The 12,894-nt window shown below is 41.1% G+C and overlaps 1 protein-coding gene across 5 annotated transcripts in view; it reads left to right on the forward strand.

Moving 5' to 3' along the window:
* Lepr (leptin receptor) overlaps positions 1–12,894 on the forward strand; it is a 60,873-nt gene that overhangs the window by 10,886 nt on the left and 37,093 nt on the right. For all 5 annotated transcript variants that reach the window (XM_010605085.3, XM_010605084.2, XM_010605083.2 and 2 more), the window contains 2 exons: positions 2,350–2,679; positions 5,183–5,306. In XM_010605085.3, coding sequence (XP_010603387.1) covers positions 2,350–2,679; positions 5,183–5,306 — 454 coding nt within the window. The remainder of the gene's footprint in view (positions 1–2,349; positions 2,680–5,182; positions 5,307–12,894) is intronic.

The raw sequence follows: 12,894 nt of genomic DNA on the forward strand, positions 1-12,894 counted from the left end.
TATATATATATTTAAGAGAGTCACATGTTATCTTTTAGAACCTCTGACTTTCATTGGCTTCTACTTAGCTTCATATTAGCTTTTTGAAAGGTTCGTAGTTCGATCAGATCTTAGGAATGCTGAGGTGAGGCCCAGAGTCCTGCTGTCTGGTGGCATAGGCCGCCAGAGCACAGTTTTGAATCTGTCACTGTGTAGGAGTCATTCTGAAGGAAAGAAGTAGCATTTGCAGAGGAAGTGTTAAGACAAAATAGGCTCATCTTTTAATTATACCGATTCATTTGCTGCTGTGTTTGTTAGTTCATTAGTACTTTTAGGTTTCAGAACTTTGAGAGTGTCAGGCTAATTTCATTTCTGCTCACTGAACCTTCCCTGTTCAGCTAGAAAACGTAATGTTTTTCCTCAGCAGTACTGCATATTCATTTTTTTAAAAACAAAAAGCAAAACATCTTCATAGATGTTCTGATTTGAGAAGCACATGTTAGGAGGAGGAAAGTCACAGAAATGCAGTTACAATGAGGATTTGGTCTTTGTGTTGTTATGATACTTAACTTATCATTGTGAACATAATAATGTAGCTCATGTTAAGAATTTTTCATTTTTATTTGTACATGTTTGCAGTATGTACTGATTATATTCATCGTGGGGAATTGGTGCATGGACGTAACACATCTTAATTATTTTCATCTCCTGCTCCCTCCCATCCTTCTTTCTTCTATCTGTTGGTCTCTTTCCCATTTGCAAAAGATCTATCTATGCGTATTTATATTAATTTGTATTTGTAGAGAGGATTAGAAACTAAGCCAATAACAGTTATTACTTATGCATTATTTAAATATTTTTACTTGCACTTATTTTTTAAAATTAAAAATATATTTCTGAGCTGGGCATGTTGGTGCAGGCCTATAATTCCAACACTCTGGGCAGCTGAGGCAGGAGGATCACAAGTTTGAGCCCAGCCTAGGGCAACTGTATGGCTTAGAGAGACTTTGTCTTCTAAGTAAAAATAAAAAAGGGTCGAGGATAAACCTCAGTGAGAAGGCCTGGGTTTAATCCCTAGTACCAAAAACAATTGTAAATTGCTTTTGACACATTTCTGCTTTTTTATGTTTTAATAGGCTTTGCTTTAGTTTAATGAGGGTTCTCTCTTGCGTGCTCTGCGGCTTTTGACAGAATCATACAGGTTTTTACAGGGCAGTGACAAGGCTGGACACAGTTGTTTCCCTGCCTGATTTCGCCCTCTGTGTGCCATTTACTCACCCACCACAATCACTAGTCTTTTAAATATCTTCACGTTTTGCTTTTTCCAGAGTGTCACATAGTCCAAAACATATGGTACGCAGCCTGTTCAGATTGGCTTATTTTCTTAGTAATGTCCATTTAAGTTTCCTCTCTATCTTTTCTTACCTCATTTCTTTTTGGAACTGAATAATATTCATTCATATCAAAGTGCTGCAGTTAACGCCTTCATTCATCTGCAGAACATCCAGGCTCTGGTTTCTTACAAGTTTATGTCTCCACAACCCTTCAAAGTGCCCGCACTGTACAGATCCATGCAGAATCTTCACAATTCTCATTATACATTACTGTGTATATATGGCGACAAAGTTGTTGCTTATTTGTAAAAACAAAAAAATCATAAAGATGAACGGTTTTATTTTCAAACTTTTTTAGAGATACGCTTAATATTTGAGGATTTTGGGGGCTACAGGGCTGTAAAAGTGTTCGTGATCTTTATGTCTAACCTTCAGCTGAAGCTCTCTGGAAAGTCTGTTGGGCGTCATTTCTGGGAGAGTGGGTCAGGGCTCATCTGTGCGGTGTCTTGTGTCTGGGGCCCCGGGTGGATTCAGGAGATGATCCCGCTGTCTCCACGTCACAGACAGACCCTTTCTACACCTCGCGGCAGAGGCACCGCTAACATTCTGCTGTTGCTATTGGTAATAAATATTAAAAGAGCTCTGTACTGTTTGTTTATAATGAAGCACACATGCAGATATTACTCATTTATGCTAGAAGTTAGAGTAAATTTGTTATACAAAAGGCAACGAGAATACCTGTTGTTAATTTCTTTCATTAAAATATAGATATACGATGTTAGATGAATGAGGAAAAATGGTGCAGGAATTTCCAAAGACAGGTACCAGAGAGTAGGGTTATTTCAGTAAGTCAAGGAGCCCTCTCTGGAATAACATGTCACACACGTAGCCAGGAGCTGTTCCGTAGGTGTTGATCGAGAAAGTTAGATGGTTTTTGCCCGAGTACTGCATGGTTAGATCTCAGGTGCTTTCTGCTGCCATGTCCTAGGCAAAATGATCACTTGTTTTCTGTGTGTCTTTTGGAATGTCCTACCAGAATTTCTTCACATGATAACGGCGCTTAACTTGGCATATCCGGTCACTCCCTGGAGATTTAAACTGTCCTGCCTGCCAGCAAATAACACTGATGACTACTTCCTCTTGCCCGCTGGAATCTCAAACAATGCTTCAAATTTGAGTGGCGGTCCTGAGCCGGTTGTTGAAGCCAGATTTAATTCAAGTGGTGCCGACGTGGCCAATGTACCCCGAGTACCTTTCCACTGTTGCTTTTGGAGTGAGCAAGGTAAACACTGCCCTGTGCATGTGGGCAGCGTTGCAGGGGAGACCTCTGAGTCTACAGTGGATTCTTCTGTTTTTCAACAGCAGGGTAGGTATTTTAATGTGCCAAGCAGTAGCTGTGATGTTTTAACTATGTTTTAGTTTTCTGAAATATATGAATAGATGCCTTACCGATGTGATCACTAACATGTATTGTTATTTTAATATTAATAATAAAATTAGGTTTTATATGATAAAATTAATAAAAAGCCCCTAGTTATTTCATATCCCACAAAATCTACAAAGAGAACTCTTTTGCTTTCAAAAAAACTAAAACTTGAGATTCCATATGACCTCACTAGATGCCCTCCTGAAAAAGTTAAATGTATCAAACAGCACAATTCATAACAGCTAAATCTTGAAAACATCCTAAATGTCCATGTGCAGGTGAATGGATAAAATGTGTTATTTACACACAATAGAGTCTACTCTGCCATAAAACACGATAAACTTGTGTAATTTGTAAGGAAATGGATACAGCTTGCGACCATAATGTTAAGTGAAATAAACCAGATGCACAGGTTTAAATATTATGTGGTTTCTCTTATGTGAGAAACCCGAAATGGAAATAAAGAACAAAGTGAAAGGTACATAATAGCAAGTAGGGAGACAGCGCTTTCTCGGACAGGAGGAGGAGTAAGAGCTGGAGAAAAGGGCGGAGTGAGGGGCTGAAGAGAGGGATGAAGACGCCAGGGGCATCGCCGTGGGTACCGCACCGCGAACTGAGGAGAAGAGCAAACAATTACTTAAAAAGTAGGAGATAGAACTCACTCCTCTCTAGTCTTCTAAGTTTGCTTTCAATAAAAAACCCCCACTCTATTTGTTGTTTAAAGAAAAGTACCAAATTACTAATGGCGCTATTGCATTACTCACATTGAAAAATATTTATGAATAATGATTTTCGGAATCTCTCTAAAACAGTGCCTGTTTTAGATCAAGGATATTTTTGGGTGTTTAAAGGATAATGCATACTAATTCTGCACCTGAAAATATAAACAACAAAACTATCTCCACTTCTTCTGGAAAACCTAAATAGAGCAGAGTCGGTTGACCTACCGTCCGTGGAGACCCGCAGTGGAAAAGCACAGGCTGTGGAAGGGCAGTTTTTACCACGCAGGGAAAGCAGGGTTCCCCGCTGGTAGCTTTGCGGGTTTGGGCCGGTTACCCCTGGTTCCAAGGAGCTGCCCTGTGCAGGGTGCTTCGCAGCCGTCCTGGCCTCTGCCGCTGGGTGCAGCATTTCCCCCAGCTGTAGTAATAGCGAGGCCTTCAGATATTGCCAGATCTCCTCTGAGCTACCAGAATCGCCCCTGCCCCGGTGCTGTTGGTTAGATGGAAGAAACACTCTAGTATGTGGAGGTCAGTTCCAGACTAAAGGGGAAAAGTAGCTATGCAACAAAATCAAGAATTGAAAAACAAGTTCGAAGTTATAGCTCCCGCTGTCTCCAGCTCAGTTCATAGTCATTCTTTTAATTTTAATCCCCCCCTTTTGTCCTGGGGATTGTACCCAGGGCCTTTGCACTGAGCTATGTCCCCAGCCCTTTTTTACTTTGAGATGGTGTCTCACTGGCTGGGTTTGGAACTTGTCATCCTCCTGCCTCAGCCTTCCAGGGTGTTTTAAGTGAAAAACGTTTGTAACAAAATTTAACTTAGCTAATCAAGTGATTATTAAATACGCTAAGAATGCGCTGAATAAGTCAAGGTCCTTGTGGTGAGGCTTGGAATGGTAAGCCATATGAGCACCTTTTTTCGGTTATGAAGGGCAGTGACTGTAGTGCTGTCTATTTTAACCTTATAGCATGAGTCAGAGCTAATGACTAGTTATGAGTGGAGTTTAACTTTTTGTAACTAAAGTTGCTAGGTTATGTAGTGGTCGCGCGGGGGCTTCATGGATTCTTCTTTCCTGTGGACCATTTCCTTCGTGGGCTCCCAGGGTCAGAATTGCCGAGTAGCTGGGCCCCCTTCTGATCTGGGGAAATAGGTCATCATTGCCTTAAGCTGGTCTTGGTGCTATCACAGTTTGCAGTTGTTACTGTCCCTGCCTTCTAAACCACAGATGACCCATAGTTCAGCTTCCTTGTGCTCAGGCGCGGTGACATACACTTTCCTCAGTTGTATTTGGGGCTTATCCTATTTCCAGTAGCAAAAAATTAAGATGTGAATCACAGTCCCAGTGTGGATCCTGTGCCTTTATTTTCTGATCCTGCCACAGAAACACAGAAACAAGATTTGCTTGCACCTTGATATTTGACGTTCTTTTTTCTTTTGAAAAATCCGAGTGAACCGAGCTAGGCGAATTTTGAGCTCTTCTGTTCTACGTGAGTGGCAGGAGATGAAAGGCGAGTTTGAGAAGAGAGGGTTGAATGTGATGATGTCACTGAAGAACAGGCTCACGGAGGGTCGAAGGGACTAGCGGCGCACTGGTTGGAGTTGAGTTCTTCCCTCAGAGTGGGCGGTGGGCAGAGCCGGGCACCAGTACATTCCCTCTGGCTCTCCTCTGTCACGGCGCTGTTCAGAACACTTTTCAGATTTAATATAGTTTATTTTCCATTCAGGTGCAAACTGGAACATACAGTGCTGGATGAAAGGGGACTTGAAATTATTCATGTGTTCTGTGGAGCCCTTACTTAAGGGTCCTTTCGAGAATTATGACCTCCAGGCTCATCTTTTCTATGTCCTGTAAGTACTGAATAAATTAATTTGGCCACTTCTACTATGCATTTTTTTAATGCAAGAGCTTCCGTACAGTGAGGGGCTAGGGACCTTGCGTGTGCCACTCTTTCCTTTTGTACTGTGGACGTTTATCGAGTGGTTTGCATTTTTTATAGCACATCCTTCTCCATTAGGGAAAAATATTTGTGTGTATTTCTTCAGCTATATTTTTCATATTTGATTTTTAAATGAAATTAAAAATATGACTAATATTTATTTGTCCTAAGTGGAAAGCCAAGATGGTACTTTTAAGTAGCTCTAATGCAAACAGATAACACATTCAAGTCATCCTTTAACTCCGGTATTAACGTACACTCTTGATTTTAACTCTTTAAAATAGTTTCTCATTTATTCTTTCGTCTGATGCTTGAGGAGTAACTTACCTTTTTCATTCCTCTGGTCATTGAGATTGTATCATCGAGGAAAGTATTCTAAAAACTGTCCATAAAACCCCAATACCAAATACAGAGCGAAATAAAAGATCGGTGATAGGGAGTAGGAAGATAGATCTTTCTCAGAAGGGAAGAGGAGCAAAGGATGGAGGGAGGGGAGGAGGAGAAGAGGAAAAGAGGTTGAGGAAAGGAACCGAGGTGTGTTATTACTGATACTGACTCCTCACAGGGAATGTTAACATCGTGTGCTACAACATGGACTGATAAAAATTTTCAAAACAGTTGAATAGAGACAGAAAGTGAAATAGCGGTGGCCTAGCACTGGGAGGAGGGGAAGTGAGTTACTGTGTGTTAGCTGTAGAGTGTCAGTTTGAGAAGGTGAAAGACATTTTGGAGCTGGGTGGTGGCAATGTTTACACAACAGTATCAATATACCTGATTTCACGAGCTATGCTTACAATGCTTACAACAGTACATTTTCTGTTGTCTGTATTTACTAAGGTAGGGAATTTCAAATCTTACTGACAGGCTGGGGTACACTCAGTTTTAAAGTTCTGTGAACTTGTTTAAGAGCTTAAATTCTATTATGCATAAATTGTAGCTATGTCTTGAGGTCTTCATTCTCTGAAAAAGAAGGGATTCATAAATATATCACACACTTATATATAAGCAAACCATATCTCTGTCTGTCTCAGAGCATTGAATTTGAATAGTAATTTAGCAGTACTTGAGAATTTTAAATTCAGCTTGGTCACCAGAGCATTTATTGGTTAATTTCCCCAAATAGTAGGAACCAGAAATTGTGATAAATTAAGTATTTCTATTAATTTGCTTATTTGACGAATTTAACAGATTTTTTTGGCCTGTTTTTATTTTGAACTCAGGTGTCTGAGTATCATCATATTGCACTCAGTTTGGGAAACATTCTCATTTTTGTGTTCTACTTTTTGCCTCTGTATGATTTGCTCAATATGTCCAGTATACCAATCATCACGTGCTATTTCTGCCTAGAATTCTATTTCTGTGTCCTTTTTAAGCAGTGTGCCTCCAAAATTTAAGTAAGGTGTTTAATTTGGTAACAGTGAAGTTACGACCCTTCAAATTGGAAGGAGGAGCTGGTTAGTGTAACAAATGAGACCTTCCACAGAGGCGAAAATCCACGGTGGTGATTACTTCAGACCTATTTTTAATCAAAATCACCTTTTCCTTACATTGGAGAATTCACAAGAGAAATCTTTCAAAGGCGTCCGTGCTTGACCAAGCGTATTTCTTAAGAAGCCAGGAGCTGACATTCATAAGGGATTTAAAACCCTACAAAATGTCTGCTGAGGGGCAGCTCTGTTTGAGCTCAGATACCAATGTCTGTCAGAGGACCTGAGGAGAGACACCCACTTTAGATGTTTTACCTCAGAGCCCGAAGGAAACCCTTTCCTTTCTTTCTGAGGTGCCTACTGTGAGCTTGGCTCTCAGCCGAGCCTGGGGGCAGTGTTCAGCCGCCGTGGCTCTGCCTGCTCCCTGTCAGTGCGGTTTTGCGGGAGTTCAGTGCCTTTGCGCCCATTTTCTGCGCTCTTGGCTTCAGCCTGTGTGTTCGTAGTTACAGTAGCAGCGCTTCTGTCAATCCTCCTTCCTTTTCCTCCCCCCTTCTCTTCCCCTCCCTCCCTCCCTTCTTTTCTTCCTCCCTCTTTCCTGTCAAAGTGGACTCATGGGTCCTTACAGTCAGTTGACACTGTTATTTTATTACTCAGATTGACCCATACTTGACCGGGGGAGCCAAGTCAAGGTGACTCTTGTGCTCTTTTACTGAGTATCCATCTCTTTTGGGTAGGGCTTTCTTGCTTTCTGACATTGCAGGATGCTGTCCTGTTACACTTGGCCTAATATAACCTTGGAATCCTCCTAGGGAACACAGTTTCTTTTCTTTTGGATAGTGAGTGGTAGTTACAGAATACAAACCAGTATCTGGAGGCTGGTGCTCATCGTTATCGAGCTGACATTGCTCCTAGCCTCTCAGTGCACAGAGCCAGTTATAGGCACTGAGCACACACACGTGTGTACATACAACACACATCCATCCCTTGCATCTCTGTGTGTGTGGATCCTGACTGTGCGTCTGTCCTAAGCGTCTCATTCTAGTTCAGAACTCCAGGTCCGTTGCTGTCTGTTACAGCCCCCACCGTCCCCAGCTGCGAGAAACCTGGCTTCCCTGCCTCACAGCACACACATTTTCTCAGCCCCGGAGTACACAGAAGGGTGTTCTGGAAGGGTGAACACGTACCACTGGGGAAGACACACGTCCCGTAGAGCTCGGTATTGTGTGTGCTCACTTTGTCTTCACGAGGCCTGAGGGTTACAGGACAGAATAAATTAGGTCGGGTCTTCTCCTCCACCCGTGTGGCTAAGTTAAGCTGACAGATAGGAATGTTCTCTTGTTTCTGGTTATATTGCATTTTTTTTTTTCTTTTCCTCTTCTATCCTTGTCGATTTTCCCTCTGGTACTATCTTACGTGGAAGAGTACTTTGTGTTTTACAAGACGTTTCTTTAACTTGCGCTCTGATAAGTGCTGTCTGGGTCAGTGCTTCTCACCCGGCAGGACCCAGCAGGTTGGAGGTGCAGGGGGGTTGTTGGCTCCCATTAGCGATGTAAACTCCTTGGCCCCAAACCTCCCGAATCCCTCACAGAAGGCGTAGTGCTTAAATTTTGACAAATGCTCCCAGACCAGTCTGAGACACCAGCCTCCCATTTAAGTAATTTGGTATTAGCAAAGTAAAGATTTAGGGTAGCATTTTTATAGATCACCAGTCTGAGATTTAAAATAAGTGTCTTAAGTGGTTTCCACAGCTCATACTAAGAATTGCGTTCCTCTCCCCTGGTTTGTCTGCTGTGCTTTGCTGTCAGTTTATGGAACAATCAGAAACCTGGATGACACCCTTTGTGATGACCCCTGTAATAAGTGCGCTTTCCATAGAACATGTGTCGCCACCAGAGATGAGATCTCTTCTCGAAACATTTAGGTTTCCCAATTCCTGAGGAAAAAATTTTTCTCAAATGGTAAAATTTGCAAAGAGCCAGAACGTGAAATTCATTTGATAAGTGTTTTGGTGTCATTTTTACCTTCAGGTCATGCTTATTTACACGCAGAGGATTGAATAGCACCCCTAAATGTGTGTGTGTGTGTGTGTGTGTTAGCAAAGCATGAAATACAAAAGCTGCATACAAAATTTCCAAGAATTTCTCAAATCTCAGGATGTTGTTATTTTAAGCCGAGTTTGGTGATGCCTTATCTTTGTGCTTTATAATTACAAACCTTTTATATTATCAGGGGACATGGTTCCTGAATGTGCTTCATATAATTGGTGATAATGAAATCTGATAAAGTATCTAATGCGGTTTCTCTGTCCTTTGCCGATCGATCAAGTACCCGCTATCGGGAGTGCATGAGCTTGGTCTGGCAGTGAGGTGGGCACAGTTTCCCTTAAAGGCCCGGCTGGCAGACACTCGGGCTCTGGGGGCCACTGTCTCCGGCACAGCTGTTCAGCTCCGTCCTGGAGCCTACAGGAGCCGCGGTTTATACGCAGACGAATTCGCGTGAAGGCACTGATGTTGCAACTTCATATCATTTCTGTGTGGCAACAAAATATCTCTCCTCCTTTTCTAACCCTTGAAAAATGTAAGAGGCCATTCTTTAGCCCCAAGCAGAAGCCTGGATTTGGCCTATGGACTGCAGTTTGCTGATCTGTCGTTTAGGATGTTCAGAGATTAGCTTTACATTAATTTTTATAGTTTCATGATGGAAGTTTCTGTTTGAGTGGCTTAGGAAACTTCTGAAAGAAGCTATTTATATTTTATTGAAGAAATTATGAATAGTTATATATTTTTATAGTATACGTAATATATAGTTATTATTAAGGATAGGTGCTGTCATATTTTTTCTCATATTAAGGTTACTAACAAAATGAATTGAGATTGAATAAATACCGCAACCATGAAGTGATAGAGAAGCCACAGCTAATCTAATTGGTAATTAACTATTTTCTACAAATGTCTGTTGTGTTCAGAAAAGGGTACTTTTTCGAGACCACCTAGAGTGAGTCCAACTTTTCTTGTTTTAGAAGAGAAAAGCGAGAGTAGGATGTACTACGTTCAGGAGTTCTTCAGGCAAAGCACGAAACCATAAAACTGTGCTGTGACTCAGAATACCAATCTTTATTCAACTTGCTCACACCCTTTTTTTGGTAAAACTTTCACTTAAATATTTGAAAAACATAAAAGGTCTGGCTTGATGTTTTAACAAACGGCTCATCGTTGGCTTTGTTAAACATGTTGGCAAAATTGAAAGCACTAAATCATTCTGTCTCCATTTTAAAACAAAATTTTGTGGGTGTGTAGCAATTAAAATTTTCCAAAATGCTTTCATGTAAATCCGGCCTTTGACGGCCCCAACAACCTTGTAAAGAGAGATGGTACAGGCCTTTTCTCGGTTGTACTGATTTAGGAAACAGAGGCTCATGTGAAGAATGTCCTTGGTCGGTGATATTATGGCCAGAAAGCAGACGGAAGTGCTTGCCGTTAGGTTGTTGTTTATTTAGCACAGTCACATTACTCCCGTATGCAGGACCCAGTAGACGCCGTTGCACATTATGGCTCCATAACTCTTCCCAAATCGAGTTTTTAGTGCTAAAATAATAATACACCCAGTATCAGGAAGTTTGAAAATCTACTGTCATTAAAAATGTTTAGCACTAGTGGGCTGTGTGTAGAAGATTAGGGGTTGCTTTTTCTCATTTTATTTATATCTGAATTCATGCTCGTTTGTACAGTTTCTACAGCAGTGCTTTCTCCACACTGAATTTTTAGCATTTATACTTACGGGTTGCAACGTTTTTCCTCCAAAAGGACTGCGGTATCTCTGGAGGCAGTGACTCTGCCTAAGAATCAGTGCTTTCTCCCTTTGCCCGAGCTCTGTAGAGCTGGAACACTACGTAAGGCTGTGGGAGTTCACGGATGGAATGGAGTGGCTGCCGAGGCTGGGGGCGGGGGCTCCGTGTGCGCCCTGCTGCGCCCACTCTCAGGCACCCCCCCACTTACACTGAGGCTGTGACTCCCTAAGGAACTAGCATGATTAAAACAAACTCTAATAAATCAGAAGCAACAGCTTTCTGTGTCTCAGTTGCACTCTGTTATTTGTGTTTGACAGGTCTTGCTCTGTAGTCCAGGCTGGGCCTCGCACTTGTGATCCTCCTGCCTCAGCCTCCCAGGTGCTGAGATTACAGGGATGCACTCCACGCCCGACACATATGCGGTTATTCTTCGTGTCTGTCATGAGGTCCCCTACTCAGCTAATTACAATTATATTTTAAGGTTCATTCACTCACAAGGTTTACAATAATAGGCAAATGTTGCTTACAAAAAGCCCTGCATTTTCTCTTTCCACTTTTGTAAACAGCTTCATTGAAATAGAATTGATTTACAATAATCATTGATTAAAGTATCCACTTTGATAAGTTTTGATATGTGAAATTGTGCATAAAACTGTCACTGTAATGAAGAACATGAATATCTCATCAGTCTCAAAGCTTCCCCTTGCTCTTACAGTTCTACCCTCCTGCTCCTACCTGCCCCATCCCTGGGGAATGACTGATCTGATTTCTGTCACACATTACTTTGCATGCTTTAGAAATTTATATAAGTTCGTTCATGCAGTATTTTGTCACATTTTTGCACTGCACGATTGTTTTGAGATTCATGAGTGATACAGAAGACTATAGCCAACCCTTTTCCTTGCCAAGTAGCATTCCGTTAGGTAGGCTCCCTCCCAGGGCTTCAGTACTGTATTCCGCTGTCAGTAGACAGTTGGGGTGTTTATAGCTTGGGGATCACAGAGGATGCCGCTCTGTCTCTGATCGGACGTCTACTTTTGGTTCCCTTGGACGGATGTCTGAGCGTGGAATGGGAACTTCCGTAGGGTGGGTGTACAGGAACTTAGGAGCTGACCGAGTGTTTTTAAAAGTCGTGTCATTTTACATTCCCACCAGCAGTTTATTAGACTTCCAGTCCCTTCACACCCTTGTCAATACATGGTACCATTAGTGTAGTGTTATCCCATCAAGCTTTTAACATGCTGTGTGTGTGTGTGGTACTGGGGATCAAGCCCATGGGGAATCTATCACTTTTGAAAAATTTTCTTTTAAAGTTTTGAGACAAGCTCGCACTAAGTTCCCCTGGAGAGACTTGAACTTGTGATTCCCCCTGCCTAGGCCTCTTTCAGAGCTAAGATTATAAGCGTGTGCTACCACGCCTGCTTAACTCGTGTTTCTTGAATGACTGACAATGTTTACTGTCTTTTGGTGGGTGGGGGATTTGTTATCTATATTTTCTTTGGCAAAGGAAAGGGTTTAATAGTAATTATCTGTTGAAATCTTGGCATGTTTTTTTAACTGGGCTGATCTGGTTGGAATTTGAGTGTTGCATATACCTCACACATAAAATCTTGGATTAGATATATAACTGACAGATAATGTTCTATTAGTCCGTAGCTTTTGTCTTTTCATTATCTTTCACAGAACAGAAGTTTTCGATTTTGGTATAAAGTCCACTTTATCAAATAGTTCTTTTCTGGATTGTGTTTTTGGTGTTATGTATATGAAATTTATTAACTAACTCAAAGTCACAAAACTTTGCCCCATATTTTCTTCTAGAAGTTTCATCACTTGGGTTTTCATTCTTTTGGAATTAATTTTTTATCTGATTGAGGTAGAGATTAAATGACCTCATCTTCCCATTCTTTTTGCTTACTGGTATTCCTTTGTCCTAGAACAATTTATTGCAACAACTACCCTTTCTTCCCAGAATCGCTTTTATGCCTTTGTAAAAAAAAGTTCATTGTTCCTGTGCTCACCTATATTATGTTCTGTTTCCTTAATATATTATTTTTACATGAATATTCATTGATTATTGTAGTTTTATAACAAGTCTTAAGGCATTGTTGTTCTTCAAGTACGCTCTTCATTTTCAAGGTTTTTTGGCTATTTCTGGATCTCTTCTGTTTCCATGTGGATTTTAGTTTGGTTTTACCAATTTATATAGCATAGTTTGCTGGGATTTGATTTACAGTTCACTGAATCCATGGATAAATATAAGGAGAGTTCACATGTTAACAATTTTG

This window comes from Fukomys damarensis, unplaced genomic scaffold, assembly GCF_012274545.1.
Source record: "Fukomys damarensis isolate Sample0158 unplaced genomic scaffold, DMR_v1.0_HiC HiC_scaffold_33, whole genome shotgun sequence".
In the NCBI taxonomy this organism is placed as follows: Eukaryota; Metazoa; Chordata; class Mammalia; order Rodentia; family Bathyergidae; genus Fukomys; species Fukomys damarensis.